Below are 26,862 nucleotides of genomic sequence, written 5' to 3'. Positions count from 1 at the left end.
AGCCCCTTCCCAAGCAATATTAATCAGTGAACTCTAAATTTAAGAGCTATTGTATTGGAAGATGTAGCTTTAAATGTGCCTGTGATGTTTGGAACAGAATGCAGCTGAGCTAATTTTAAGTTTTGTGAGGTCTATGTTGTAGAACTTCAGAGTCATGAATCAAAATTACGCTCTGCAGTTACTGGGATATAAAACTGGAATTGTAGATTAAGAGTCTTATTTCCTTCCACCTGTTTTGTAAGCAGGGAAAACTGTTAATGTTTCTTTGATTGTAAATTCCCAGCACCTAAGGTCAAAAGACCTTGATCCCCCCCATCTGGGGCCTCTGGGAACTTACGTATTTGTAAATGTAGTAACAATTTCCAAAAGTTTGTTCTTTAAAAAGTAACTTCCAAAAAGTCTTGAATGCCTGAAAGGAACATTAAACACTTCAGAGACACTTATTTTGAATGCTAAAGACTTATAAACAGATTAGATATATAGAGATATAGATATATATGTATGTGCTTACCCCTCTTTCATATCATTAATAGGAAGTGGAACTCTGCCTCCCCTGTCTAGAGCTGAGGTGATGTTTATAGCATTCAAACGCTCTGGTTGCCACACATTTTTCACTGCTCCAAGAAAATCTCCAAGAACCTCACTTGCTAACATTTCTTCTACATTCATATTCTTTATGAAGAACTCCGCTTGATATGGTAAAGGAAAATCTAGTTTGTGAAGGAAAGAGTTATGTCTTTACTACAAAAGATCTAAAATGGTGGTTGAGTACTGCACTACTGATTTATGAAAGAAGACTGAGGAGGCACCTTCCTAAAATCCTTTATGATATCAAGTTATATTCTGAATCTGATCTGGCCACTCTTGTTTAATTATCAAACTATGTTTATTTATAATAGCACCAACTATTTTTTAAAGAAACATTCAAGCTTTGCCCTATTTATGGAGCTATTGGCAACCTGCAAATAACCTGAGGGCTGATCCTCAGCTGGTGTAAATTATCATAGAGCTGTGACTTCAATGAAGCTATGACAGTGTACATCTGCACAGGATCTGCCCCTGAAGACAACGCTTAATCTGCATTAAGTGAAGAAAATTGCAGCTACCCTACTCTTGGGCAAAGAGGAGTGGCCTGCAATGACTACAAGTCCCAGCCTGCAATGTTTCATACCCTGACCTGAGTGGCATGAGATGATTCATTCAAGATGAAATATTGTAGGCTGGAACCTGTAAATGCAATAGGCCACAATTTCATGTTGAAACTGAAGGTGATGACAGCCTATATTGTAGGTCCCACTTTAGTTTCCTCCTGTCTAAGTAATCAGTAACTTCAAAATGCACAAACTGTCCACACCCACAATTAGAATGGTTTGCTAAATGTTAAGGAGAGCTGGGCAAATAACTGATTTTTCAGCTGGATGGCAGTTCTGAAATATGTTAAAAAAATGAATCAGTTTGGTCAAACCAAATCCAATTTTTTTCTGACTTTTCAATTAATTGAGAAAGTCCATATCAGGTATATTTTAGAGCAGGAATTCAAACCTCTATCTCCCATATCCCAGGTGAGTGCCCTTACCACTGGGCTCAATATTATAAGGGCAGTAGCAGAAGCAGCAGCATCATGACCATTACCACCACAACCTTCACCTCCTCTTCCTCTGGTTGTTTTGTGAATGGTCAAAATTATGAGTGTCAAATTCATAGATTCAGGTTGACCAAAACAAATTTTTCGGTGAAAACTCAATTTGCCTAAAAAAGTTTGCCCAGTTCTACTTTTAAGCCAGATCAGTGGTGTTGGTATTTTTAAGGTGACTTATATTGTTTTCAGTTTTGAACTGTGACTTGTTTGCAACTTGTTTAACCTGAAACATCTACTTTTTTAAATGTAAAAGTTACCACAGAACATTGTCTGCTACACCTGGGTGCTGCAGTTTTGTGTGCCACTATTTTTGTGGCATTGTGCATTTGCATCCTGTGCACACTCATAAATTCAATATGCACATTTCATTTTTTCTCCATAGACAGATATTCTAAAAGCACCGAGAGGAGGCCAGGAGTAGTGGTCAGAGCTCTGATAAAATAAAAAGCCTTTTTTCAAATATTAAAGAAAAACCACAGGAATTTTCATTTTACAGGTCTCATTAACTCAAATTACATGTATTTATGTCTTGTTTTCTGATTTTACAGACTTCTGAATATTTTACTTACACTGTTACATACTGCAATCGGGTAACAAACTGTATTGAAGGACACAGGTTTTCCTAAATGAATATCAATATGCTTCATTTTTAAATCCTTTCCACTCTTCTTGGAGATGATATTTGATTTTTTCACTTGGTTTATTTATTTAGTTTTACACTGGCTTTTAAATTTAGTAAAACAGGACTTTCACAATCTTTCATGATAAAACAGATGTTATTAGTTAAGTATGATAGGGTATTTTGTACAAATCAACATAGTAACATTATGAAGATGAAAGGGATGTTCACAATGCAGAAAATTTGAGGAGAAAAAATGTATGCAAAAAATTGTTGCCTGGCATTTTTCCTTTTGCTACTTTTAGAATAGATAGATGCTTTGTGATCACATACCAGTTTTCTTTCTGAGTTTTTATGACATCTGTCTATAACTGTGGAATTGACTGTCACACATTCAGCATTACGATTTAACTGCAGTGAATCATTTCACAATTACCTAAATGCATTTGGGGGGGATTTTCTTCCTCTGGTGATACATCAGCTATTGACCTCTATATGTTGTGGGGATTTAGCAATAAAATAAGTAGTAAATTCAAGAGGCATATCAAAGTTAAAAGCCTGTGCGTTGCTTTTAAAATCTAGGGAATGAAGGCTTGGTATTCCAGTGCCCTGAGCCATCGTTCTGATTCTGCAATGCACTTAAGCACATGCTATAAGTTAAGCATATGAGCAGTTCCATTAAAGTTAATGGAACTAACCACGTGCATAAAGTTAAGTATGTGCTTAAATGCATTGCTGGATTGAGGCCAAAATGCTCAGCACACTACACTGTTGGTCCCTATGACAATTTGAAAAGGAAGAAGAAAAAAGCGACTATTGCTTTATGGAACCCCTCTGTTTTTCTGATAATGGGACATATTCTCTACTCAATGTAAGTATTACGCTGCCAGTGACAAGAATAGGAGTTCTGTATGTGGAATAGGAGATAACATATCCAATGTGTTTACATAATAAACTAAAAGAATGTAGAGAAGCTGCTCCCAGAAAAAGCAGCAGTAGGTAAGGATTTTTATTTGCAGGGAGTGCCAACGAGAATATATAACAGGAAAAGTGTGGAAGAGAATGCAGCCCTTTACCTTATCATAAAACATTCTGTTATGTGCTTCTCTTGGGACAATTTCTTTTGTGTATGACACTTGTTTTGCCTATCCATTGAATACCAAATCAATGCAAATTACATTTCTTTACCACTTATGCTCCTTTTTTGACTAACCTGCACTCTCATCTACATTTCTGCTGAATGTGGCCCAGAGAACCAGATTCTGAACTCAACAACACTGTAGGTCTGGAGCAGTTCCACCGACTTCAGAGCTGCTCAAGATTTTCACCAATATAAACGAAATTAGAATTTAGCTCATTCTATTTATTTGGAGAATTTTTATCAATGACAGTTGATAGAACATGCAACTAGCTGTTTTGCAAGGCAACCTGAATCTTTAAGGTCATTGCTTGTCTAAAGCATTTGATATTATGAAATTCATTGTCTTTCATAAAGACATTAAAAAAGCATATTGGGCCTCCCTGCCTCCATTTCAAAATCCAACATCCACTATTGCGGATGACAAAATTGTATAACTCAATTTACCTCAATGAAGCAGTACTTGATTATGTCACTGCTTAATTTGACCCAGTGTCCCTAACTTTGCAAAAAGTTTTTCATTCTATGCTTTAAATGTCTAATCCTCCAGTTAGATCAGGGATCGGCAACATTTGGCACGTGGCCCATCAGGGAAATCCTCTGTTTGGCTGGGACGATTTGTTTACCTGCAGCATCTGCAGGTTCGGCTGATCCTAGATCCCACTGGCCGCAGTTCTCCGTGCCAGGCCAGTGGGAGTTGCAATCGGCTGAACATGCGGATGCTGCAGATAAACAAACCGTCCCAGCCTGTCAGCGGATTTCCCTGACGGGCTGCGTGCCAAAGGTTGCCGATCCCTGAGTTAGATATATCTTTCATTAACCAACTGATATGCAAAATAATGCTGACATCCCTGCATGTTTCTTTGTCTTTTTAACTTCAAAGGCTTGATGCACTTCTCAAATACAGCTCTCACTACTATTGGTTTCAAAACAAATACTTTGCAGAAGAAGAGCGATATCCCTTGTATGTGGCATAGGTGTAGAAAATATACAGTTTGGTACAATCTGGTTCCAAAAGCAAAAAAATTAGCTCTTCAGAAGAATTTTTAAGAACAGGGCATAAATCAGCCCTGGTTAAAATGGTTTAGCAAAAAATAACAAACAGGATGAATCAGGACAGGGAAGTTTCCCTTACCTCCTCCTCACCACTCATGCTTTTAGTTGAAACACTGCTTAATGTTTGACAGTATTTTATCAAATCTTAAAAATCATGTAATCTTAACAATTTATCACTTATACAATCTAGAGTGCTGCAAAATCTCTTCTGTACATACCTTCTGCTGACATTATATTGATGATCAAGTTATGCCTTGCAGTCTCAAAGGTGCGCCTGTTATAAGCAGTGATCTGGAATAAAAACAGATGATACTAAAATGGTAGTACAAATATGAAAACCAAAATTAATTAATTCAGCATAGAAAAGTATTGTTTTTCTTAAATTAAAAGTATTCACTAATATATGTAATTATTTTTATTTTTGAATACTAAAAAAATAACCTCTATGGACTATAAATGTAGAAACATGAAAGATGAATGAGCAGGCCTACTGGCTTTGATGGAGCACTGTATTAAATAAAGACAGCTTATTGGGATTTTCAAACTAGTCTATATAGTTATTTATACTGCACTAATATTCTCAGATGCCACATGGATAACATATTTACATACAAGTGGTAAGCCTACCCTAGTCCTGTATTCTTTTCTCTCTCAGCTCCATTTCAGGAACAAGAGGGAGCAGTTTGTTTCGTTTTTTTTTCCCGTATTTTTTTCTTGTTTTATTGACCTAAGTATGATAAAGTCAAAGAGTAGAGATAGGTGAACTATATATATATATATAGCTCACATCAAAATGTAGGACCCAATCATGCATTGGTATCACTAGCATATTTCTGTGCTCACGTAGAATCTTCAGAACTATACTGGGATTTGCTAATGCATCTGTGCAAAGATCCTTGTACCTGTGCAAAGTTACACTGACTTCAGTGGTACTCTATATAGCAGCAAGAATCCATCCTCGCAGATCCTGATGCAGGTTTGGAAACAGACACGGCTCAAAAAAGAACAATTTTAAAAACAGTTTCTTTAAGCAATCCAGGGTTCTGATCCCGCAGACTATTCTGCACATGGTTAATAGTATGCATGTGATTAGTGCCACTGAAATCAATTGGACTAACCATATTGTAACGCTCTGTACCTCGGGGGAACACATAGCACCCACATGTTCATCCTTGTAAAATGATTGTGTGGTATCCAATGCAAAGTTTGTCATGTTGGGTGTCTTCAGAAGGCTCATGATGCACTGATCATTGTTGTTACAGTAATGTTATAGGTTATAATTTCAAAGTATGTAGTTATGAGGCTGAAAATGTATCCTCATGGCTTAAAATAAGCCCAGGCAAAAACTCTCCAAGAGCAGAGAGGCAGTTCACACCTCATCAGGGCAGGTATGGAACATACCGAGCCCAGTCTCACAGGAACAAAGGATGCTGGCCTAGGCAACAACAAAAGGATCTGTTGGACTCTCAAGTGAGTCACCCCCCTTCCTTTGGCCAGTTTGGGACTGCAATGAGGTAATGCTCACCTGACCCTGAAGGGGGAAGGGCAAAGCCAAAAGGGAAGAAAGAACATGATAAAAGGAGGAGATGTTTGCCATGCTCTTCCTCTCTCTTCCACTTACATCTACAGACACCACACCAAGTGACTGTAGCACTGATCAAAGGGGAGAGCCTGGCTGAAGAGCAACCAGCCAGCCTGTGGTGAGAAGCATCTAAGTTTGTAAGGGCATTGAAAGTGTTAAGATCAGCTTAGAATGAGTTTTGCTTTTATTTCATTTGACCAAATCCAACTTGTTATGCTTTGACTTATAATCACTTAAAATCTATTTTATAGTTAATAAATCTGTTTGTTTATTCTACCTGAAGCAGTGTGTTTGGTTTGAAGCATGTCAGAGACTCCTCTTGCGATAACAAGCCTGGTACACATCAATTTCTTTGTTAAATTGACAAATTCATATAAGTTTGCAGCATCTAGCGGGCATAACTGGACGCTACAAGACGGAGGTTCCTAGAGTTGTGTCTGGGACCAGAGATATTAGCTAGTGTCATTCGGTTGCACAATCCAACGAACAGTTTATATGCCAGAGGCTGTGCATGAACAATTCAGGAGTGGGTGTTCTCACAGCAGAGCAGGCTGAGGCTGGCTCTCAGAGTCAAGGATTGGGGTGATCTAGCAGATCACCAGTCCAGATAACACTATAGGGGAACGTTACACATGTACATAAAACTAACCACATGTGGAACTGTTTGTAGAATCAGAACCTAGGCTGCTGTTTACAGTTTAATCTTTGGAGAAGAACAAGTTAATAAAACCAAGAGAAGCAATTAATCAAGAGTTTGACACAAATATATGGCTGTCCAAGCAAAATTGGTAGAACTGGCAAGTTAATGTAGCAATTTTTTCATAATGTTGTGAGCTGCAGAGTTGCTCCATTGACTTCCTAATCTGTGGTGGGGGACCAAAGGCATGACTGAGAATCATACAGCTTTTGTCTTTCAACTGCTATTCACTATATAATTAGTACTTTTAAAATTTTGGAATTATATTCATATTAGTGACATAGATACAACAAATAGTGATTTTTGTCAGCATTAGTAATTAGGAGATTAGAATAGGAAAACATTTGGTGTTAGTTATTAAACATGAATAATTTACCACTAAGTGATAAAAAGTAAATAAAAAACTCTGTTAATTGATTTAACAACTGTATTTGTTTGCACTGAAGGGAAAGAAAAGTGCAAAGTTAAATATTTAGATGTTCTTCATTTAATTGTTTATGAAGTTATTTTGCACACTATTTTATATTAAGGGATAAAGATTTAAAAATGAAATAAAACCTTCTAATGCTTTTAAAGGAAGTACCTCAATGATGGTTGGTTTGCCCACATTTTCTATAGTTGGTGATCCATACAATACTCCATCACTGTATGGTGTCCTCTGAATGTAGCGTAGCCATCCAGGTCTGTCAGGGTAACCCATTAAGTTGGTGTTAAATGTTATAGGATCATTACTTATCTCACCTATATAAGATACACAATATTAGAATGTTTTCAAAAAATGAAGTTTATGCAATTTGTTTTTGAAGTTTCCATTAAATAATTTTGAGTTCAGTTTTGTCATATAAACACAATTACTATAATGTTTTGTAACACATCATTGCAGTTCCATAGGGAAATAATAAAATTTTAATTTCTTATTATCAGTATAAAAGTGCAGTTTGAGAGAGCCACACTCCTGTGTCCATGCTTCAGCATGTGTAATTGGCAGGAATCCCATATTTGAAATGTATGGCCAAGAGCAGAGTACAGTGTGCTTGTACTGTCTTAGAGCCCTAATGACCCCTTCAGCTTCCACCCATCAATTGCTAGGTCCTGGCTTCATAGGAGCTTGGGTTTCCCAGAACACCAAATCATCCAGCCTCCCTACCAACAGAAGCAAAAGCCCAGTATTTCCAAGCAACAAAAACCTTTAATTTTTTTAAAGGCTCTAGAGACAATGTCTACCTCTGAGGACCTTAGTGTCAGAGGGAGACTCTGTTTTTTTCCTCACCTTACCATGTGTGGTCATGTCAAGACACAGGTCCTCAACACTGACAACTGGGCAACAGATTTGCTTTAGAGAAACTCTTTCAAATGTACCCATTTCAGAAGATTGGAAAGAGGCAAACATTGCCAACAAGCTTGTGCCACAGGACAGAAAAGGAAAAGGATTTTATTTTAAGAAATTTGTGATAGCCTAAAAGACAGGAGTACAACAAGATTTCTCTGAGACAATTTTTAACCAGTAAAATAACACTTAAATATGGTGTGCTGGCCTTTTAAGGGTAAGCTCCTCATTGAACACTGTTCTGCTCCTGATTTCAGCACAGACCCCAGGAATGTTGTGATCTGTAGTTCCTAAAGTGATGAAAGTTTGAGACTCCAGACAAGGTATTCTGGGAATAAGGTAAATAAGCAGCTCTTTTTTCTCACAGCAGGAGGATGCAGATAATGAGTAGGAGCTGTGGACAGTAAGTATCTTGGAAGTAACAACAGGAAGGAGCAACAGGAGTGATGTAGTGGTGGGAGTCTGCTATTGACCACCGGACCACGGGGATGAGGTGGATGAGGCTTTCTTCCGGCAGCTCGCAGAAGCTACTAGATCGCATGCCCTGGTTCTCATGGGTGACTTTAATTTTCCTGATATCTGCTGGGAGAGCAGTACAGCGGTGCATAGACAATCCAGGAAGTTTTTGGAAAGCGTAGGGGACAATTTCCTGGTGCAAGTGCTAGAGGAGCCAACTAGAGGGGGAGCTTTTCTTGACCTGCTGCTCACAAACAGGGAAGAATTAGTAGGGGAAGCAAAAGTGGATGGGAATCTGGGAGGCAGTGACCATGAATTGGTCGAGTTCAGGATCCTGACACAGGGAAGAAAGGTAAGCAGCAGGATACGGACCCTGGACTTCAGGAAAGCAGACTTCGACTCCCTCAGGGAACGGATGGGTAGGATCCCCTGGGGGACTAACATGAAGGGGAAAGGAGTCCAGGAGAGCTGGCTGTATTTCAAGGAATCCCTGTTGAGGTTACAGGGACAAACCATCCCGATGTGTCAAAAGAATAGTAAATATGGCAGGCGACCAGCTTGGCTTAACGGTGAAATCCTAGCGGATCTTAAGCATAAAAAAGAAGCTTACAAGAAGTGGAAGGTTGGACATATGACCAGGGAAGAGTATAAAAATATTGCTCGGGCATGTAGGAATGAAATTAGGAGGGCCAAATCGCACCTGGAGCTGCAGCTAGCGAGAGATGTTAAGAGTAACAAGAAGGGTTTCTTCAGGTATGTTGGCAACAAGAAGAAAGCCAAGGAAAGTGTGGGCCCCTTAATGAATGAGGGAGGCAACCTAGTGACGGAGGATGTGGAAAAAGCTAATGTACTCAATGATTTTTTTGCCTCTGTCTTCACGAACAAGGTCAGCTCCCAGACTGCTGTGCTGGGCATCACAACATGGGGAATAGATGGCCAGCCCTCTGTGGAGAAAGAGGTGGTTAGGGACTATTTAGAAAAACTGGACATGCACAAGTCCATGGGGCCGGATGAGTTGCATCTGAGAGTACTAAAGGAACTGGTGGCTGTGATTGCAGAGCCATTGGCCATTATCTTTGAAAACTCGTGGCGAACGGGGGAAGTCCCAGATGACTGGAAAAAGGCTAATGTAGTGCCAATCTTTAAAAAAGGGAAGGAGGAGGATCCTGGGAACTACAGGCCAGTCAGCCTCACTTCAGTCCCTGGAAAAATCATGGAGCAGGTCCTCAAAGAATCAATCCTGAAGCACTTACATGAGAGGAAAGTGATCAGGAACAGTCAGCATGGATTCACCAAGGGAAGGTCATGCCTGACTAATCTAATCGCCTTCTATGATGAGATTACTGGTTCTGTGGATGAAGGGAAAGCAGTGGATGTATTGTATCTTGAATTTAGCAAAGCTTTTTACACGGTCTCCCACAGTATTCTTGTCAGCAAGTTAAGGAAGTATGGGCTGGATGAATGGACTATAAGGTGGATAGAAAGCTGGCTAGATTGTCGGGCTCAACGGGTAGTGATCAATGGCTCCATGTCTAGTTGGCAGCCGGTGTCAAGTGGAGTGCCCCAGGGGTCGGTCCTGGGGCCGGTTTTGTTCAATATCTTCATAAATGATCTGGAGGATGGTATGGATTGCACTCTCAGCAAATTTGCAGATGATACTAAACTGGGAGGAGTGGTAGATACGCTGGAGGGCAGGGATAGGATACAGAGGGATCTAGACAAATTGGAGGATTGGGCCAAAAGAAATCTGATGAGGTTCAATAAGGATAAGTGCAGGGTCCTGCACTTGGGACGGAAGAACCCAATGCACAGCTACAGACTAGGGACCGAATGGCTAGGCAGCAGTTCTGCGGAAAAGGACCTAGGGGTGACAGTGGACGAGAAGCTGGATATGAGCCAGCAGTGTGCCCTTGTTGCCAAGAAGGCCAATGGCATTTTGGGATGTATAAGTAGGGGCATAGCGAGCAGATCGAGGGACGTGATCATCCCCCTCTATTTGACATTGGTGAGGCCTCATCTGGAGTACTGTGTCCAGTTTTGGGCCCCACACTACAAGAAGGATGTGGATAATTTGGACAGAGTCCAGCGAAGGGCAACAAAAATGATTAGGGGTCTGGAACACATGACTTATGAGGAGAGGCTGAGGGAACTGGGATTGTTTAGTCTGCAGAAGAGAAGAATGAGGGGGGATTTGATAGCTGCCTTCAACTACCTGAGAGGTAGTTCCAGAGAGGATGGTTCTAGACTATTCTCAGTGGTGGAAGAGGACAGGACAAGGAGTAATGGTCTCAAGTTGCAGTGGGGGAGGTTCAGGTTGGATATTAGGAAAAACTTTTTCACTAGGAGGGTGGTGAAACACTGGAATGTGTTGCCTAGGGAGGTGGTAGAATCTCCTTCCTTAGAAGTTTTTAAGGTCAGGCTTGACAAAGCCCTGGCTGGGATGATTTAATTGAGTATGGGTCCTGCTTTTGAGCAGGGGGTTGGACTAGATGACCTCCTGAGGTCCCTTCCAACCCTGATATTCTATGATTCTATGATTCTAAGTACCCTGGGCTGTGGCCATCAAAAGTACCATGTAGAGAACTGGATGGCTGGAGAAGAAGTGCCAGAAGAGGAAGCTTGATATTTAAGACTGTTTTATTAGGTGATGTTGGGAAGGGCAACGAACAAGTGGAAGCAAGTGAAGGAAGAGGCCTCAGAGAAGGAAACATGGGTTGGGGGGTGGGGAGGGTTGAACCACGCACTTGTTTCCTTTTCATCCCAAGTGTACAGCTGCCAGTAGAAGGCAGGAAGAACTTCCCATTCACTTTGCTGTATGAACAGAATGAGAGTTTGCACACACTTCAGGAAGAGAACCTGTAACCTAGAATGAGAAACATCAGAAAAAGATTGTGCAGACTCTCAAGAAGAGAGACCCAGGAAGCAACAGTGGGAGACTGGACAAAGAAAGTGTATGATTTGGACTTTCATAACCCAGATGATGGATGGTCTTCATTTTACTTGGAGAGTTAAACACAAACCAATTTCAAAAATCAATGAAACCTCGGGGTGTCAGGGGAAACTGAGAATCAACCACGATACTGCAGCAATATGCTAAGACATCAGTCAAACATGTTACCATGCAACACAGAAAGCCCTCCCAACATCACTTCTCTGGGAATTATCTCACCAGGGTGCTACAGTCGCTAGGGTTCATCATAAATTACCCCATTTCACAGTTTGTTCCTCAAAGTCAATTTTAATACATCAACAGTCTGAGATGTGGCTTGTTTCAAAGTCCTTTTCCAGGAAAGGTTCTATGATGCTAAGGATCTGGCAGAACAGATTTGTCATACACAAGTTTTAAACAAGGACTATATTGCAAATGTTGAGCCTTGATGATCAATGTGGTATTCATGATGCCTACAGGTGGGGCAATTTCAATGGATCATGAGGTCACAACTGTACAAGTCAGAGATTCACACTGCATCTGTGTAACATGCCTCAGACATGGAATTTAGGTAGCAATGTTCTAGAGACAATCTGCAATTAGGAAAGGACTTTCAAATTCCTTCCATTTACATCCCAAAGTTGTTATCTCAGGAGGGGACAAATTGGGCCTGAGATAGGCACATTTCGCCCTATTATTGGCTGGCAGTAAAACTGTGTAGCTCCAGCAGTCACACACATGGAGCATAAACTCAAGAGTAAGGGTCTGTCAAGACATCCACCTTTAGAGAAGAAGATTAATGAAAATACAAATAAATTAAGTCATTTTTTCTCTTGAGAATATTTTAAACATATGAGATTCAAACAAATGCTATTTTTAACCCAATGTGGTTTCAAGGTGCCATCTTCCAAAATCAAAATTAAAAAGATTGTCAATGAAGTAGAACATCTCAATTTTACCTGCTTCTAGAAGGCTAAATAATTTATAAGCAAAGTGGGGAGAAATGTACTTTATCTTCATATAAGGGTTGAGTTCATCTCAAAAACATCTTTTCTATCTTGCTAATGATCTTTGTTTAGTTTTACTTCATGGATGTAAGTCAAAATACTATACTTATGAAAATATAGCCCTTTCTATGACAAAAGACTGCTTTACAATTTAAAAAAGTTACTGCATGTAGAAACAAAATAGGATTGAAACCAAGGGAGCTTTCATTTTCTTTGAAATAAAATAATCATCACTGCTCTATGCTAAAGACATTTAATTTTTTTATTTTAAATGTTCCTTGTGTATTTAAAGTTATTTTATAAAATGTATAAGATGCTTTTTGACACAAATTGTTAATATCATTATTTATTTTGTAAGAAACTGATACAATCTCAAATGGGGCATTTTTTACAAAAAACACCACGACTCAATCTTTTTAAAATTAAAATTAAGCTTGTACAACTACAGATTTAATGGGTTAGCTCAGAAAAGTGCCAGATTATAATCTTAGATTCATAACATGCATTACTGAACATTTCAAAGTCCATAACTGGGCTTCTCAAGATGCACAGCAATGCATACCTGTAGTTCATAAGCCTTAAGATTTAAAACCACTTGAAATTATCCACTTACTTTACCAGTATAGAAGAGTCAGCCAAAGTTAAAAGTGTTGCAGTGATTTATGTTCAATACTGTACCACAAAGTATTCTAGATACATTTGAGATCTTGAATTTAAAAGTAAAAATGATCTTTTTCTATAACATGGAAGATCTAAGCATCCCATACCAGGCTTTGGATAAGGAGGAAACTCCCCCTTAAAGTATTCTCTCTCCAAAACATGAACAAAAAGAACTCCAGCAGAAGGGTATACATTCCGATCAGAGTGCACCTTAGAGAGAATCGTGTACACTGAAAAGCAGAAGGAAAGATAAGAGACAGAAAAGTAAAAAGTGAGACATGCTCTAGACAATACAGCATGCATTACTATGGAAATTTTCATTTCTAGGGAAAGGAAAGCAACAAGCATTAGATACCTGTTAATAAGTTTTTAAAAGGTTGTGTGGGTTTAAGAATACAATGCAAAACAAATCCTCTCTTTGCCCATTATGTATCCTCCAAGTCCTGTCCAAGATTCCAGTAAACAAAATTAGACAGTTTTTGATATTTCAAATGCTAATCACCTACTTTTAAAATGACAATTACTTTTAAAATGACAATAATGATGGATAATGAAGAAGCCAATGAGTATTTTTGGAAACTTGTTTATTTGTGACATTCCATATATCAATAAAAACACACATGAGTGTATAATCAAATTTCCCCCATATTTTTAACAATAAAAATAAGGAACAGAAGGAACAAAGTAGACTATACTGGCTTAATAACTTGTTTTTAAAGTAATTAAATATGACTATTTAGTCAAATACATCTTGATGAAGGCTGTGCAAGCAAGAACTTCATTATTATACCTTATTGTAATTTTTCCTTGTTCTTTGTTATTCTGTATTTGTACACTATCAATAGCCTCAGAACATAGGGTAATATTCTTCCTGTTCTGCATGCAAGATTCCCATGGACATCTATGGTAGTTCTGTGCACAAACTGAGGGTAGAATGAATTATATTAATCACAGCACACACCAAGGGTAAAATAAAAATGTCATAATTCCTCAGTGGCATTTTTTAAAATATTTAGTATTTACTACAAAAATTGAGTGCTTTTCTCTTCTGATTACATCTCATGTTCTAAAAATACATATTACTATCAAAAGTGTATATGAACTATTTATATACAGTTATATTTGACATATCAGACATAATGTGAATTTTAATTTCTTTCTGTTGCTTAAGGGAAACTTCAGAAGCTAAATTTTAAAGGAGTCTCCATCCAGCCTCCCATTTTTCACCTACAATTGTGCAGGTACAGCAAACCAGGTATTCAGATAAAAATAGACATACCATCATTTTTATTTGCCGCGATTTGCAGATTCAAAATGGGAGCCTAATTTTAAAATCAAGCCCTATATATGGGATATAAAATTGCTTAGTTTTATATATGGCACTAATCTAAACAATAACATAATACATTGGTGTGACACCTCATCTTCCCATAAGTGAAGAAGATTCACATTCTGTCAAACTAGAATTTTACGAGTTTTTACATACCAGGATCATTCACAACAAACATAAAAAGGGACTCAGATAAAATTCCAATCCATTTTTATTTCTCTATTTAAATTATAAACTTGAACTCTTTTAGAAACAACTGCTTTTAATGTGTACACTGGGAAAATCTGATTGCACACACAACAAAAAAATAGTGTTGGATGGGGATGATATGTAATTCTCACAAATTCACATTGTGCACATCTGGATCCTTCCATGTTTTACTCAAATTGTTCAGTTGCTGGATTTACAATTGTGGGAGCCCTTCTTTTAGAGAACTAACAACTTGTTCTCGTGAAAAACAGCTTTGATGGCAATCAAAATGAGACCCGCTCAGTGCCCTTTTCAGGGGTAAGCTTTGAAAAACATCATGTTAAGCAGCATTTCATGGCATTAAGATGGGCTGGCAAAATTATAAATCACCAAAAAACCTTCTACAACTGCCTGAATCTGGAGAAGAATGTGCATTCGTCCTAAGCTATCAGGGGATGAAAATGAACTTGCTCATTGAGTCCCCAGTTGTCATTCCCATGAGCCAGGCTGCAAAATATGGTGAGTGGGTTGGACAGAGTATCTGCAACTCCTAGACTGATGTCATAAATTATTAAATGCATAGTATGCTGAAGATTTTTCTCAATTTTTTAAATTATTATTTCATCTTCTATAGTCATCCTAGACTTAAGTTATTTCTCATTAAGTGCATTCACAAAAAGGATAAAGAAAAGTGTCAGATACTAGAAGACTTTTTTCTAATTATCTCATTGATAATTTGGGATTCATTAGGATGTAATGCCATCTTCACCAAAATTAAAATAAACTCCACTTTAAATATGAAGAGGCAATCCTCAGCTCATAAATTGTCATAACTACACTGAACAGAATGTAGCCAGCGGAGGGTCTGCCCCCAAAGACTGTAGACTCCCCCAAGCATAGAGTTTATTTGATAATGAGTATCAATATACCTTTCTGATAGGTGCTATGGAAGAGCGTGTAAAAATAGCAGATCTGCTAATGTAATATTTAATTTCAAGATGCATGGTCTTTTGAAACAAATTTTAGTGAACCTTTTTCTTTTAAGCATTAGCTAAACAAGATGTGCTTGAAATTTGGTGTTTCCAGTTTGCTATCTTTGATTTAATAACTCTGTTCTTTGGCATCTTCCAAACTGTGTGTTCATTCCCATTATAAATATATAAAGACAGGCTCAATGCCATATGCCTCAATATTTACTGTATTACTGTGTGTTAAAAGTGAGTTATATTTACTATCATAAATAGCCTCTCTAGCTTTCTAAAATAAATTCACTATATTAAAGAACAGTACAATATAAGCAAAGGGGAATCCATGTCCTCCAGCTAGCTGAAGTGGAGCCACCACAGGCTGGCCAGCCTTCAGACATGCTCCTTCTCCAACAGAGCTACATGTGTTTGGGGCCATGGTGCCCGTGGTGAAGCTGCTGGGTCTCTATAATTCCCTGTCTGTGAAGAAGGCCCCTATGCTTGCAGCTAATAGGCACAGGAAAGTTTGGTGTGGGGCCCACTTCTGAACTCCCTTGTTGCCACCTAGATCACCCATTTTCACAGGGTGTGGCACCACGCCACAACTCCATCCATCACCATGCCCCTTCTGCCCTCTCAGCACTTGGTGTGTGTAGACCATCTCTATTACATGGTGGCCATATGCGCTTAACTCTCTGCACTGGGCAAAACTGGGGATCTGCACTGGCAGAATCACCACAGTGTGCTCAGTACTGTTGTGGATCCCCAACCACATGGTAGCACTACCTCTTAACCCACTGCCAGGATCAAGCCTTTATTGCTGATAACACCCAGTTGTGTCAAGATTTCTTTTTTCAGTTTTTCTTTAGGCCAAACTTATTGCATGATGTTTGCCCAAAAAACATTGCTGAACAACAGTTAGTAACAAACATTCTATTCCTTGCACCAGATATTAAGAGCTGGTTTTCTAAGACTATTACCTTCAATTGCCACATATATTACTGAGCTCCAGAAATCAATCTTTTTCTAATTGTATTTATATATTAATCCTGGTTATCCCAGTTGCCTTTGCCCAGAGTAAATTTTGCTTTTATTAAATTAAACTAAACTGCCACATCTTATAATAATTTTATCAATAAGAATAAATTCAAAAGATCTTGAAATATAAATACATTTTATGAAAAAAATCTGTATTAATAAATCAGTTATTGTTAATATATTTAAAGCAGATTTCATTTAACTAAACTAACCTAGAACAATTTGCTGCAATTTGCTGCATATAATCAAAGTTGGTAAGTACACCCACCATCTTGCCTTAGTGACCCAATAAAGTCTTGCACTTCCTTTTGTAAATAAACTATAAATAGATCAAGGAAATAGAATTATATAGGAAATTGTATCTATCAAGAAAATCTGAAAAAGCAATTTTTAACATTAATAAGATTATTTACAGAACAGAAAAGGCGAGAAAAATATGATGACTTGATGAAACCTAAAGAAAAATTTATTTTTCTGTTCCAGATGCTTTGCTTTATACCTTGAGACTTTAATACTACAGCAAAGATCAGTTTCAAAAAGGAGAATTAATGAAAAGGTAAGGTAAACTTTCTCCATAAAGAATACTTACAGAAGAATTAATAAGAGAGACTACAGTGGGGAATTTCTGCAGAAAAATTATTTCTCTGACATGTCTTAAATAGGCAGTTTACTGGATATTGCCACATACACTATAATGGGTGCTCCTGATAATGGAACATATTCTGTTGTTGAGGTAAGTGTGTACCATTGAGGACTTTCTGCAGATGTAAAAAGATGAAGTTGGTGGACAGTTAAAAATAAGCTTCAGAGGAACAAATTAATCCTAAAAATGACCTTACTAAATTGAACATGCTAAAAGCAGCTTTAGAATTTGGCCCACAGCTGGAATGGAATATAGGGTTTCTCTTTACTGAAAAAAATAGTGGTGTTTTAAAATGTTCACTGATATGTTTGGATTAATGTTTTTAACACTAATTAGCACCTAGTATAAAGTCCTATTTTAAAAAGTTGCCTACCAGTGTTACAATGCTTTAAATTTACAAAGCACGTTACAGACATTAGTTAACCCTGACAATAACCCTGTGAGTTAGTTTATAGTATTATTGTAATTATTTTAATATAATCATTTTTATTATTAATGCTGTTACCAGGGGGAGTCTTGGGTTAACCAAAACCAACTGACACATTTAAGCAGTAGTCGCTATTTCTCCATAAGGTTGAAGTCCTGTTTAAAACAGTGTTTAAACTGTGTTAGCAAACATCTTTTAAAAAACAGTTAAAAAAACAGTTCTATTTTCCTAATCTAGATGGAGCCTTGAAAGGTAGAGTTCTACCCTCTGGGTATATATTAGCTTAATTAATGCTAATGTAATTGAGCACATGCATCCATAAAAGACACATTAATCCCATTTCCCCTTCTGTTTTAATCAATAATCCCCTGCCTTTAAAGGGCAAACTAAAATATTTTGAGAAAATAAACCCCCTAAATTTTCCTATCCCAGTTCCACTAATTGGTCCCTAGTATCTTAACATGTTATCTATCTACTTACTTATGCCCTCATTACCATAGTATTTAAGCTTTGTACTCATTAATGGATTTTATCCTCATAGCACTCATGTGAGGTACAGAAATATCTCCATTTTAGAGACGGACAACAGAGGCACAAGGCACATTGATGGGGTTGCCAATTTTGGTTGGACATATTCCTGGAGGTTTCATCACATGACATAATCTTGCACTGTAGATTCATCTTTTAATCCTGGAGACTCCAGGACAACCCTGGAGGGCTGACAATCTTATATATTGATTAACATGCCACTCTGAAAGCCTGTTGCTGAGCTGGGAATTGTTTCCACTAGGTCTCCCAAGTCCTAGTTCAGAACCTAATCCACTAAACCATCTTTCTTACTTATGTATAATTCAGTGCACTTTGAATGATATATTCTATTCATTGTACAGGATGAATTTTGACCTTACAGATATTTATCTTATAACCACATATGAATTGTAATAACACAACTCTGGAGACTGGTATTTGGAAAGTTCTCCTTCACAGCCTTTCCTCTCCCTCCCCCTGATGTTTCTTCAAAATGAGAAAGGAAGTGGAAGGTGAATCTTCGGTCCAGTATGCCACTTGCTCTTCCTCTCCAGCTGACAAAAAAATATCTCATTTATGGATAGTCTGTTATCTTCAGGTTGTGCAGCCTTTTAACAATCTTCTACGACTGACTGATTATGGAGAAAAATGTGCAACTGTCCTAACTTGGCAGAAGATGTAACTGAACATTCTTACTAACTCCCAGTGCCATTTCCATGAGCCAGATTGTCAAATATTCTGTTTTTGTGTGAGTCCACCTCATGGAAGGGGAAAGTTTTGGGCTACTGTGGAAGCATTCTGTGCCTGCTACCAAAGGATATTTAATTTCTTTACTAATGGTCATACATGATATATGGTCCCAGTTTAGGTGCTCTCAAGGCATGTAGGGGGCATCATCGACCTTCACTGCACTGTTTTTGCTCCTCCTTTCCCCCCTGACTTCATGAAGGCCTTTCTGTGAATCCTGGGATGTACATGCTGGGAAGGGAAGCTGCACAGGTCTGGGGGATAAGTAGACAGGCTGTGAACAGAGGGGAGAGGGAACATAAATTGTCTTTCTGTGGCCCTGTAAGGATTCCCCTGGGAAAATAACACTGCCTCAGACTGTATTACCACTTCTGAGTAGTGTTCTTTCACCTTCTCCACAGATCCTAGGGACAGGCATAGCCAGGAAATCACCCCACTGGAACCGCATTGTCAGAGAGCCTAGAGGCTGAGAGCTGTCAGAGGCCAGAGCTAGCAGAGAGGACCAGGATCTCAGTGTGGATGACCCTGCTCTCCCATGGATTTCAGAGGATCAACCAGGTTTGGTGACAGGTCTGCAGCCTATTCTGCATGTGAGGGGGGAAACCCATTCTTCCCAATAGCGAATGTGGGGGATCTCCAGAAGAGAATCCATATAGAAGTTTCTTCCTCCAGAGCTCCTTTTCCAGATTCCCTGGGTAAGAGTGATCCTGGCCATAGCTAGAGCTCTAGGGAGATCCAGATCCTTTAGCTAGCTAGATGATCCATGAAAAGTTACTGGCATTTTCTCAGATAACTGTTGGTCTCAGTAAAATTCAGCTACAATATTCTATGTGTATTCCTACAAATAAGTAATAAAAATTGTGTTTTTCCTACATATAAACATGGAATGAATTATTTTAAGAGTTATAACAAGTTATTGCATTAAGCACACTGCAAAGATGTTTTTAAGCAACCAGCAGTGACAAGAAAATATGCAATATTAGGTTATACACACAGCCATTATTTTAAGCAAAGCCATAGGCAACAAAAAAAACCCGAGGGAAACTAAACATAAAGACATACAGATTCCTGACGGTTTAGAAAATTAAAGAACTATAAGATTGTTTTTCAAAATTACTTACCTTGAGATGTCATTTTATTAATAAACATACACTGAAAAAGCAAAGGTAATATTGAAAGAGGATGTTGACTGAACCCACAATGGGATTTAAATTTACAACCTAAACTCACCATTCTTTTCAGCAGCCCTTATTCTGCTGATAATATAACTGTTGGGTTGCTTAGTCTTCCAGTTAATTGTTCCATTTATCCCTTCAGCAGAGCTTAACAAAAAAGCTTTTCAAAATAAAATAAATGCAAATAAAAAAAGAATTAATGTCAGATTAACAGACTCCCACAGATCAAATGCCATTAGCTGGGATCAGATTCTTTTAAAGACAGCTTTTGTTTTCAACTTTTCTTCAGAGTGTAGAAACAGAAATAAACAAAATAGATGATGCTGGCTTGTATATCCCTCTGGCAGTCATCATTTTGGCATGCTATCTCCAAATAAGGCCAGGTCTACACTTCTGCCAGCCTACCTATGTCAGACACAGTGTGATGGTATGTGATCTATGACCAACACAGCAATACCAGCAAAAGCGCATAGTGCAAATGCAGTTATACTGTAAAACTGTACTTTTAGCAGCATAGTTTGTTTCGCTCTGGAAATGGGGGTGTAGAAAAAACTATACTGGTAAAGGTGAAACTTTGCCAGTACAAACTGCATCTGAACTACGAGTGCTTTGACAATATAATGTACTGGTATAGGTATACCAGTAAACTGCAATGCAGACAAGGTATAAGAGGTTGAACAAGTCACCCCCAGTTCACGCTAACACTCACTATTAATTGGCTAACAGTTTGCTGAAGACAAAGTAATTTAGATTTCCCCCAAAGACCAAGTGAATCATTATGGGACTAAGTGTGCGCCACATCACATCCAGTGTAATAATGCGCCACGTATAATATGAGAATTTAAAAACAAATATAAAACAAATTCAAATACATTGTTCAATAGAGGATTATGTTTATGCAAGTAAGCAAAAAAATTAAATATAAAGGCTATATTTCAAAGTGTTTACTGTGACAGTTAATATAAATGTCTGTGTGATTTAGAGTTTACCACAATATATTACTATTGGAATGTTTGTTGTTGTTCGAAATGTATGAAACACTTATCTTAAAATCAATGTAATTTCTACCAGAAAGGTCATTTAGTTCAGAATGCTAGCAAAATCAACGTTATGTTTACCACTGATATTTTTTTAAAAACCAGCCCATTAACTTACTAACAAAAGGATGTCTTAAAGAAGTTGAAGGACATCATGTGATGGGAAATGGGTAGGTTACAATCAACAACCTTGCATGTATTCAGTTTGGGGGTAAGGAGAAGCATTAATCTTCTGAAATGAAGTTAAACTGTTTTTGTCTGATTTTTAAAGGTAATGTCAAGCTGTAGCTTCTTGCCTGGGACCCAAAGGTGAGAGTAGGGATGACTGATTGTAAATGGGCTAGGGGGCCAAACCCCACACATTAAATCCCCCTTTATTTATTTAAAACCTCTTCTGGAACATGACTTTTTCTCCCTTCTCTGCAGGAGCTCAATGGAAAGCAGCAGCAGGGTGGATGGGACAAGGGGAGAAGGGAATGGTAAATTCTAGCCCCATCACTGAAGAACCAGAATAAAGTCCAGGATGGGAGGGAAAGGTGGGCCACACTAGGATAAAAACGTGCTAACATTTAAATTCTACTTGTGCTGGCTACACTAGGGTTTTAAAATGTCTTAGCTAATACTTACTAATAGTGAAAAGGGAAAAGAAACTGGTCAGATCTTCCATGCAGGTATAAAAACCAGCCACAGATTAGCCACTGGGCCAATAGGGCCTGTGCTCAAGGGCCCCGGCCAGTTGGGCACCCCTATGCCCCGACCCGCTCTGCCCAGCGCTCCTGCCAGGGAGTGGGATCAGGGCGCGGGAGCTTGCCTAGCTCTGTCCACCTGGTGCTCCTGTCAGGGAGTGGGATTGGGGCACAGGGACTTGCCCCACTCCGTCCGCCCACATGTTGCTCCTGCTGGGGAGCAGGGTCAGGGTGTGGGGGAAGGAGTGCCAGGCAGGCGGGGCAGGACAAGCCCCCGTGCCCTGACCCCATTTCCCTGGCAGGAGTGCCAGGGAGGAGTGCAACTGCAGTCAGAAGGGGGGGGGAGGGGCTCCCACTTGCTCTGGCCCAGGGCCCCACAAACCCCTAATCCCACACTGATAAAAACCAATGTAACTGGCTCCTGCCCATCATACACTCTGGAATCCAGAGGTGGGGAGGGGTGAGGGTATGGCCAGGGCAGGCTGTGTGACAACAATCCCCAGATGGTGATGGCCTCTTGGCACTATCACCAGCTGATCTATATTACAGCAGCTCTTAGACTAGAAACAAACAAAGAATTTTCAGGTTTGGAAGATGGTAACGGGTTTAAAGGACTAAATAAAAACACAGTAAAGTCAACAGAAGCAATCAATGTCAAGAAATGTCTGCATAATTAGTGTATTTTTTAAAATTGTTGTTATTCTCATCTTGACACACTTACTCCACTAACTCTCACTCCCCTTATTTAATTATAAGGAAACTGGATGTCTCTGAGGACTTCGAAATAAGATAAAAGCATTTCACATCTACATCATTTGTTCAAGTCCAGCCAAGCTGGTGATGACCAAAAATTGACAGAATTGCAAAGCTGTTCAGTGGCCAATAAGAAGTAGTTTCATTAATTTCAGTTTCTTGTATGTGGATATTCAATTCACAGAATCATCATTACACATTTGATAAGTCTCAGTAAAGAAGCTAATGGCTAAATAAACATGGAACACATCATTTCAAAGACAGTACCTCCAGACTTTTCCTGAGCATTTAATTTTATTATTAAAATAAATCATACCACCTTAAAATTGTTAAATCCTCAAGTGGGGCACGGTATATATACTATCCAACCCTCACTGGTACTTCAAATACCTCGCTTGATATTACATAAAAATATTATAATTACATTAATTTCAGAACAATTTATATTTACATTCTGCATATCAATATTGTGTCCATGATAACTCTGCTGGGTTGTGGAGTCAAACAGGAAATGGTTAAGTGGCTGAAGAGTACATGCAGCTGGACCTCATGCACTTACCTGGCACAGCTGCTATGTATAATTGAAGGAAGACACAAGACATGGCCAGATTAGAAGGAAAGAACTAAAAGCTGTGTTTTTAAGATAGTTATTCTCCCCAAAGGAGAGGATGTTATTTTTTGGAGTTGGTTTATATCTTACAAAGGTAAGGCTATTTATTTGGACTTTGATTATACCCTGGAAAAGAGAGAATTTAAGAGTTTATTTATTTTGTAACTTTTTACTACCAGAAAGAGAGAGCCTACCCCATGATAAAAGCAAATAAGAATTTCTGAAGTTTAATTACAACATACTAATAGCCTTTAAATGTTCACTATCAACTTGAAGTCTCCCTAATTTTTAAAAAAGTTAGCCACTTTCACATACTACATCTGGCCTACCTCCTCTACCATGACATGTGATTTTTATGCTCACATTTTACTACTTCTGAAAATGTGTGTTTCCTCTCCTCTGGTGCGATGTGAAAAACCACACACAAGCACAAGTAACTGGCTATAATACAGTAAATATTGTCAACTGTAAAAATAAACAAACTGAAAATTTATGATAACCTTAAATTATCTTTTGCTTCAGGGGCTCCCAGGTAAAATTGAGGTTGCTAAGAGGAGGTTTTCTCCAATCCTAGTCACTATCCCCTTTATCTAATGCTTTATGGGAGGAAACCATTCAACTGGTTTAAGGGGCATTGGGTGCAGGGAGGATATCTGTACTGGCTCTTTAGTTTCTGCATATGCTTCTAAAATATTAATATTTTTCTATACTACAAAGTTTACTTTTTTTATTCTTATGAGAATGAATTAAAATAGCAACTTTGTAAACTTATCCAAACTGGGGAAAAAGACAAATCTAACGGATAAAAAACAAATGCAAGAAAATGTAACTAGGGAGTTTTAGACATCTATGCTTTCTTCAAGTATCTGAGGGAAAAGAGTCTTTTAATTATATGATGACACTTCTCGGTTTGATTAGAAACTGTAAATCCACCTTTCAACTATCCAAAATAGTCTGTAATTTTTTCAATCTAAATTATGCCACCACCCAAACAAAAGAATCTTTATTCCATAATTGTAGTCAAGCCAACCAGATGACTATTGTAAAGACTCACCCTTCTGTATCTACTTATCTGATTAATATACAACCTTGAGATACCAATCAATTCTTTTTATGATGAGTTATGTCCGCAGGAAGGACAATATGGGATGGATTAAGGCATGAGCACTAGTTGCTTAGGGCTGCTCCTCCTTAAATCATGTAAGTAAGAATCCGAACTCCTACTTAAATTTCTAGCCCTCATGGTGCAAAGAAAACCCTGAAAAAAGGAAACGAACTAATTGTTGTGGTGATGTCTGAATCTACAGATAGCCAGAAACAGTAGCTCTGAAAGTGCAAACTACTCCATTCTTTTCAGTGGGTGTTATTCCCAAGACCCGGTCCACTGCTTGTGTGGTCCTGCAAACATTATTCTAGTGATCATTCTGTGGTAGGAAGAGAAGAGTGCAGTGGGTCTAGCCCAGTTTCATAAGCAGATACGCCCCAGCTTCTGGAGTAAATACTGGGGGTCTAATGTTTCTGCCACCACCTCTCCAAAGGGGGAGGGGACCCTTCTTGCTGTTCCCGAGGAACCCATATTATTATCCCTGCCTCTACTAGAGGGGAGGAAGCCCCTGCACCACCGCTCCAAGTAGAGGGGGTTGGGGAATGCCAGGGCTGTGGAATGGGGACAAGGTTGCAAGGGAACAGCCACAAGGGGATGTGTGCCTACGGCGCCAGGTTCCCTTAATCTGAGTCTAAAGGCAATATGACTGATTTATACTTGATTTCTCTCTTTGAAAATTTTTATAAGGCTTAATCTTGGGATAATGTAGAGGTCTTTATCTCAGTCTCTAGTAAACTCTCTCTTCCCCATGTCTGAAATCATGATTTCAAAATGCAGTCTAGTTTTAACAGCAATTATTGAATTAGTAGTTCTTTGAAATTACAAACATTTTTAAAGCTTGTTCTACCACAATATCAAGAATGTCAAGTCTCATCTTCCCTGGCTTTGTTGGAGGACTTCCAAGGGCAGGGGGAAGAGGTCACAGATGGCCACTGTTAACTCTCATATCTCAAATGAAGAAATCGAGGGTTCTGAATCTTAAAGTTCATTACCCAGTGGAATTAAATGTCAACAAAAAAAACTCCTTGAAACAGTAACTAAAAATCCCATACCCTTTCACCTTTTAGTCTCAAATGATATAACTTCAAGTCAACATGATTTTTCCAGGGTAAATAAGACCTTTTATTTCTGAAATAAGCTTTTTTTAAATCTTTGTTATTTGTACATCATAAAGAAGCAAAAAGGAAAAGAGCCTGGACTTGTGCTATTGCAGATCAACAGCTATAACTAAAGGAGAGAGTAAAATCTTAATTACCCAAACTTGCAGAAGACAACACTTCAAGCAATGCCCTTAATCAATATGCAGACCATCAACTAGTATCAGTAGATGTTGCATGCACAGGTTAAGAGCAATTTAAAAACAAAACAATGCTTCAGAGTATTAGGGGATGTTGAATGGCTTCCAAAAGCCTGATTGATGTGCAAATAAGAATTCAGAATTAAGTGAATATCTTCAGATATATAACCCTGAATGAGATAAGCCCTCGTTATCTGAGGATAAACTGTCTGTGACATGCTGCCTGAGTTGAGATCAGCAGAGAATCCTAAGGCAAAGTCTCTTTGATAACTGAGGGTCTTCTGTTTTGAACTCCATAGAGTAGTGGTCACCAGAGGCCAGATTTATTAATCTTTCAGGTTCAGCAAAAATCCTTTAAACTATTAAAGAGGGAGAGGTATGGGATGGTTACCTTATGGGCAGTTCTGTATCTTGTGTATGAACTCAGAGCATAGGATGACATCTATAGCTATATTTTGTAATAGGGGTGGCCAAACTAACTGATCCTCCAAGCCACAAACAATAACCTTCAGAAGTTTGAGAGCTGGGCGTGCCTGCTGGGGCTCAGGGCTTCAGCCCTGCTCTTGCTGAAGCTCCAAGCACCAGCAGGCACCTCCTGTGGGGTTGAAGCCCTGAGAACCCCTTCCTTCCTCAGCAGAAGTCTCCTAGCCCCATCACCCTGCTGCTGCAGGGCAGATGCCCTGAGCTCCCCCTGCACCAGTCTGGTAGGTGGAGAATGGGGGTGCGGCGAGGGGGCGCCACAAGCTGCACTTTCACTGTAACAGAGCTGTATGTGGCTCACGAGCCACAGTATGGCCACCCCTTTTTATAAAGTTGAAGAAACAAGTAAATGAAGCTAATACTCCAATAAATACAGTATTACACAAGTTTGATATAATGTAAATAAATGGCATCTGCATGCTAAGATACAGATCTTATTATGATGCAGTCTTTTAAACCACACATAGTTGCCCACAACTGTGTCCTATACCTTGCTCACATAGGTTACATTGTCAGACTCTTTGAATAAAGCGAGGCTGTAAAGCCTAGAATGGGTTAGTTTTCCACATTCCCACTCCTAAAAACCTTTAGAAGTACTAGATTTAAAAACAAATGCTAATGTTTTAATTCTATGTAATTTATTCCTTCTGAAGTTAACCCTTCATTGACTACACCACTTATATCCTACACACTGAGCCCATACTTTTAAATATTTTAATGCATGTGGTACTTATCATAGTTA

The 26,862-nt window shown here is 38.7% G+C and overlaps 1 protein-coding gene across 9 annotated transcripts in view; it reads right to left on the bottom strand.

Moving 5' to 3' along the window:
* SGCE (sarcoglycan epsilon) overlaps positions 1-26,862 on the bottom strand; it is a 59,336-nt gene that overhangs the window by 30,936 nt on the left and 1,538 nt on the right. For 6 of the 9 annotated variants that reach the window (XM_073333908.1, XM_073333912.1, XM_073333915.1 and 3 more), the window contains exons 2-5: positions 13,218-13,340; positions 7,315-7,472; positions 4,671-4,743; positions 512-710 (exon numbers count right to left, since the gene is read on the bottom strand). In XM_073333908.1, coding sequence (XP_073190009.1) covers positions 512-710; positions 4,671-4,743; positions 7,315-7,472; positions 13,218-13,340 — 553 coding nt within the window. Of the gene's footprint in view, positions 1-511; positions 711-4,670; positions 4,744-7,314; positions 7,473-13,217; positions 13,341-20,207; positions 20,313-26,862 lie in introns of all 9 variants that reach the window. The other 3 variants (XM_073333917.1, XM_073333910.1, XM_073333913.1) reach the window with 3 other exon arrangements.

Source organism: Lepidochelys kempii, chromosome 2, assembly GCF_965140265.1.
Source record: "Lepidochelys kempii isolate rLepKem1 chromosome 2, rLepKem1.hap2, whole genome shotgun sequence".
NCBI classification, from domain to species: domain Eukaryota; kingdom Metazoa; phylum Chordata; order Testudines; family Cheloniidae; genus Lepidochelys; species Lepidochelys kempii.
The sequence above is the reverse complement of the archived record's forward strand: the minus strand, read 5'-3'. Positions and strand labels throughout refer to the sequence as shown.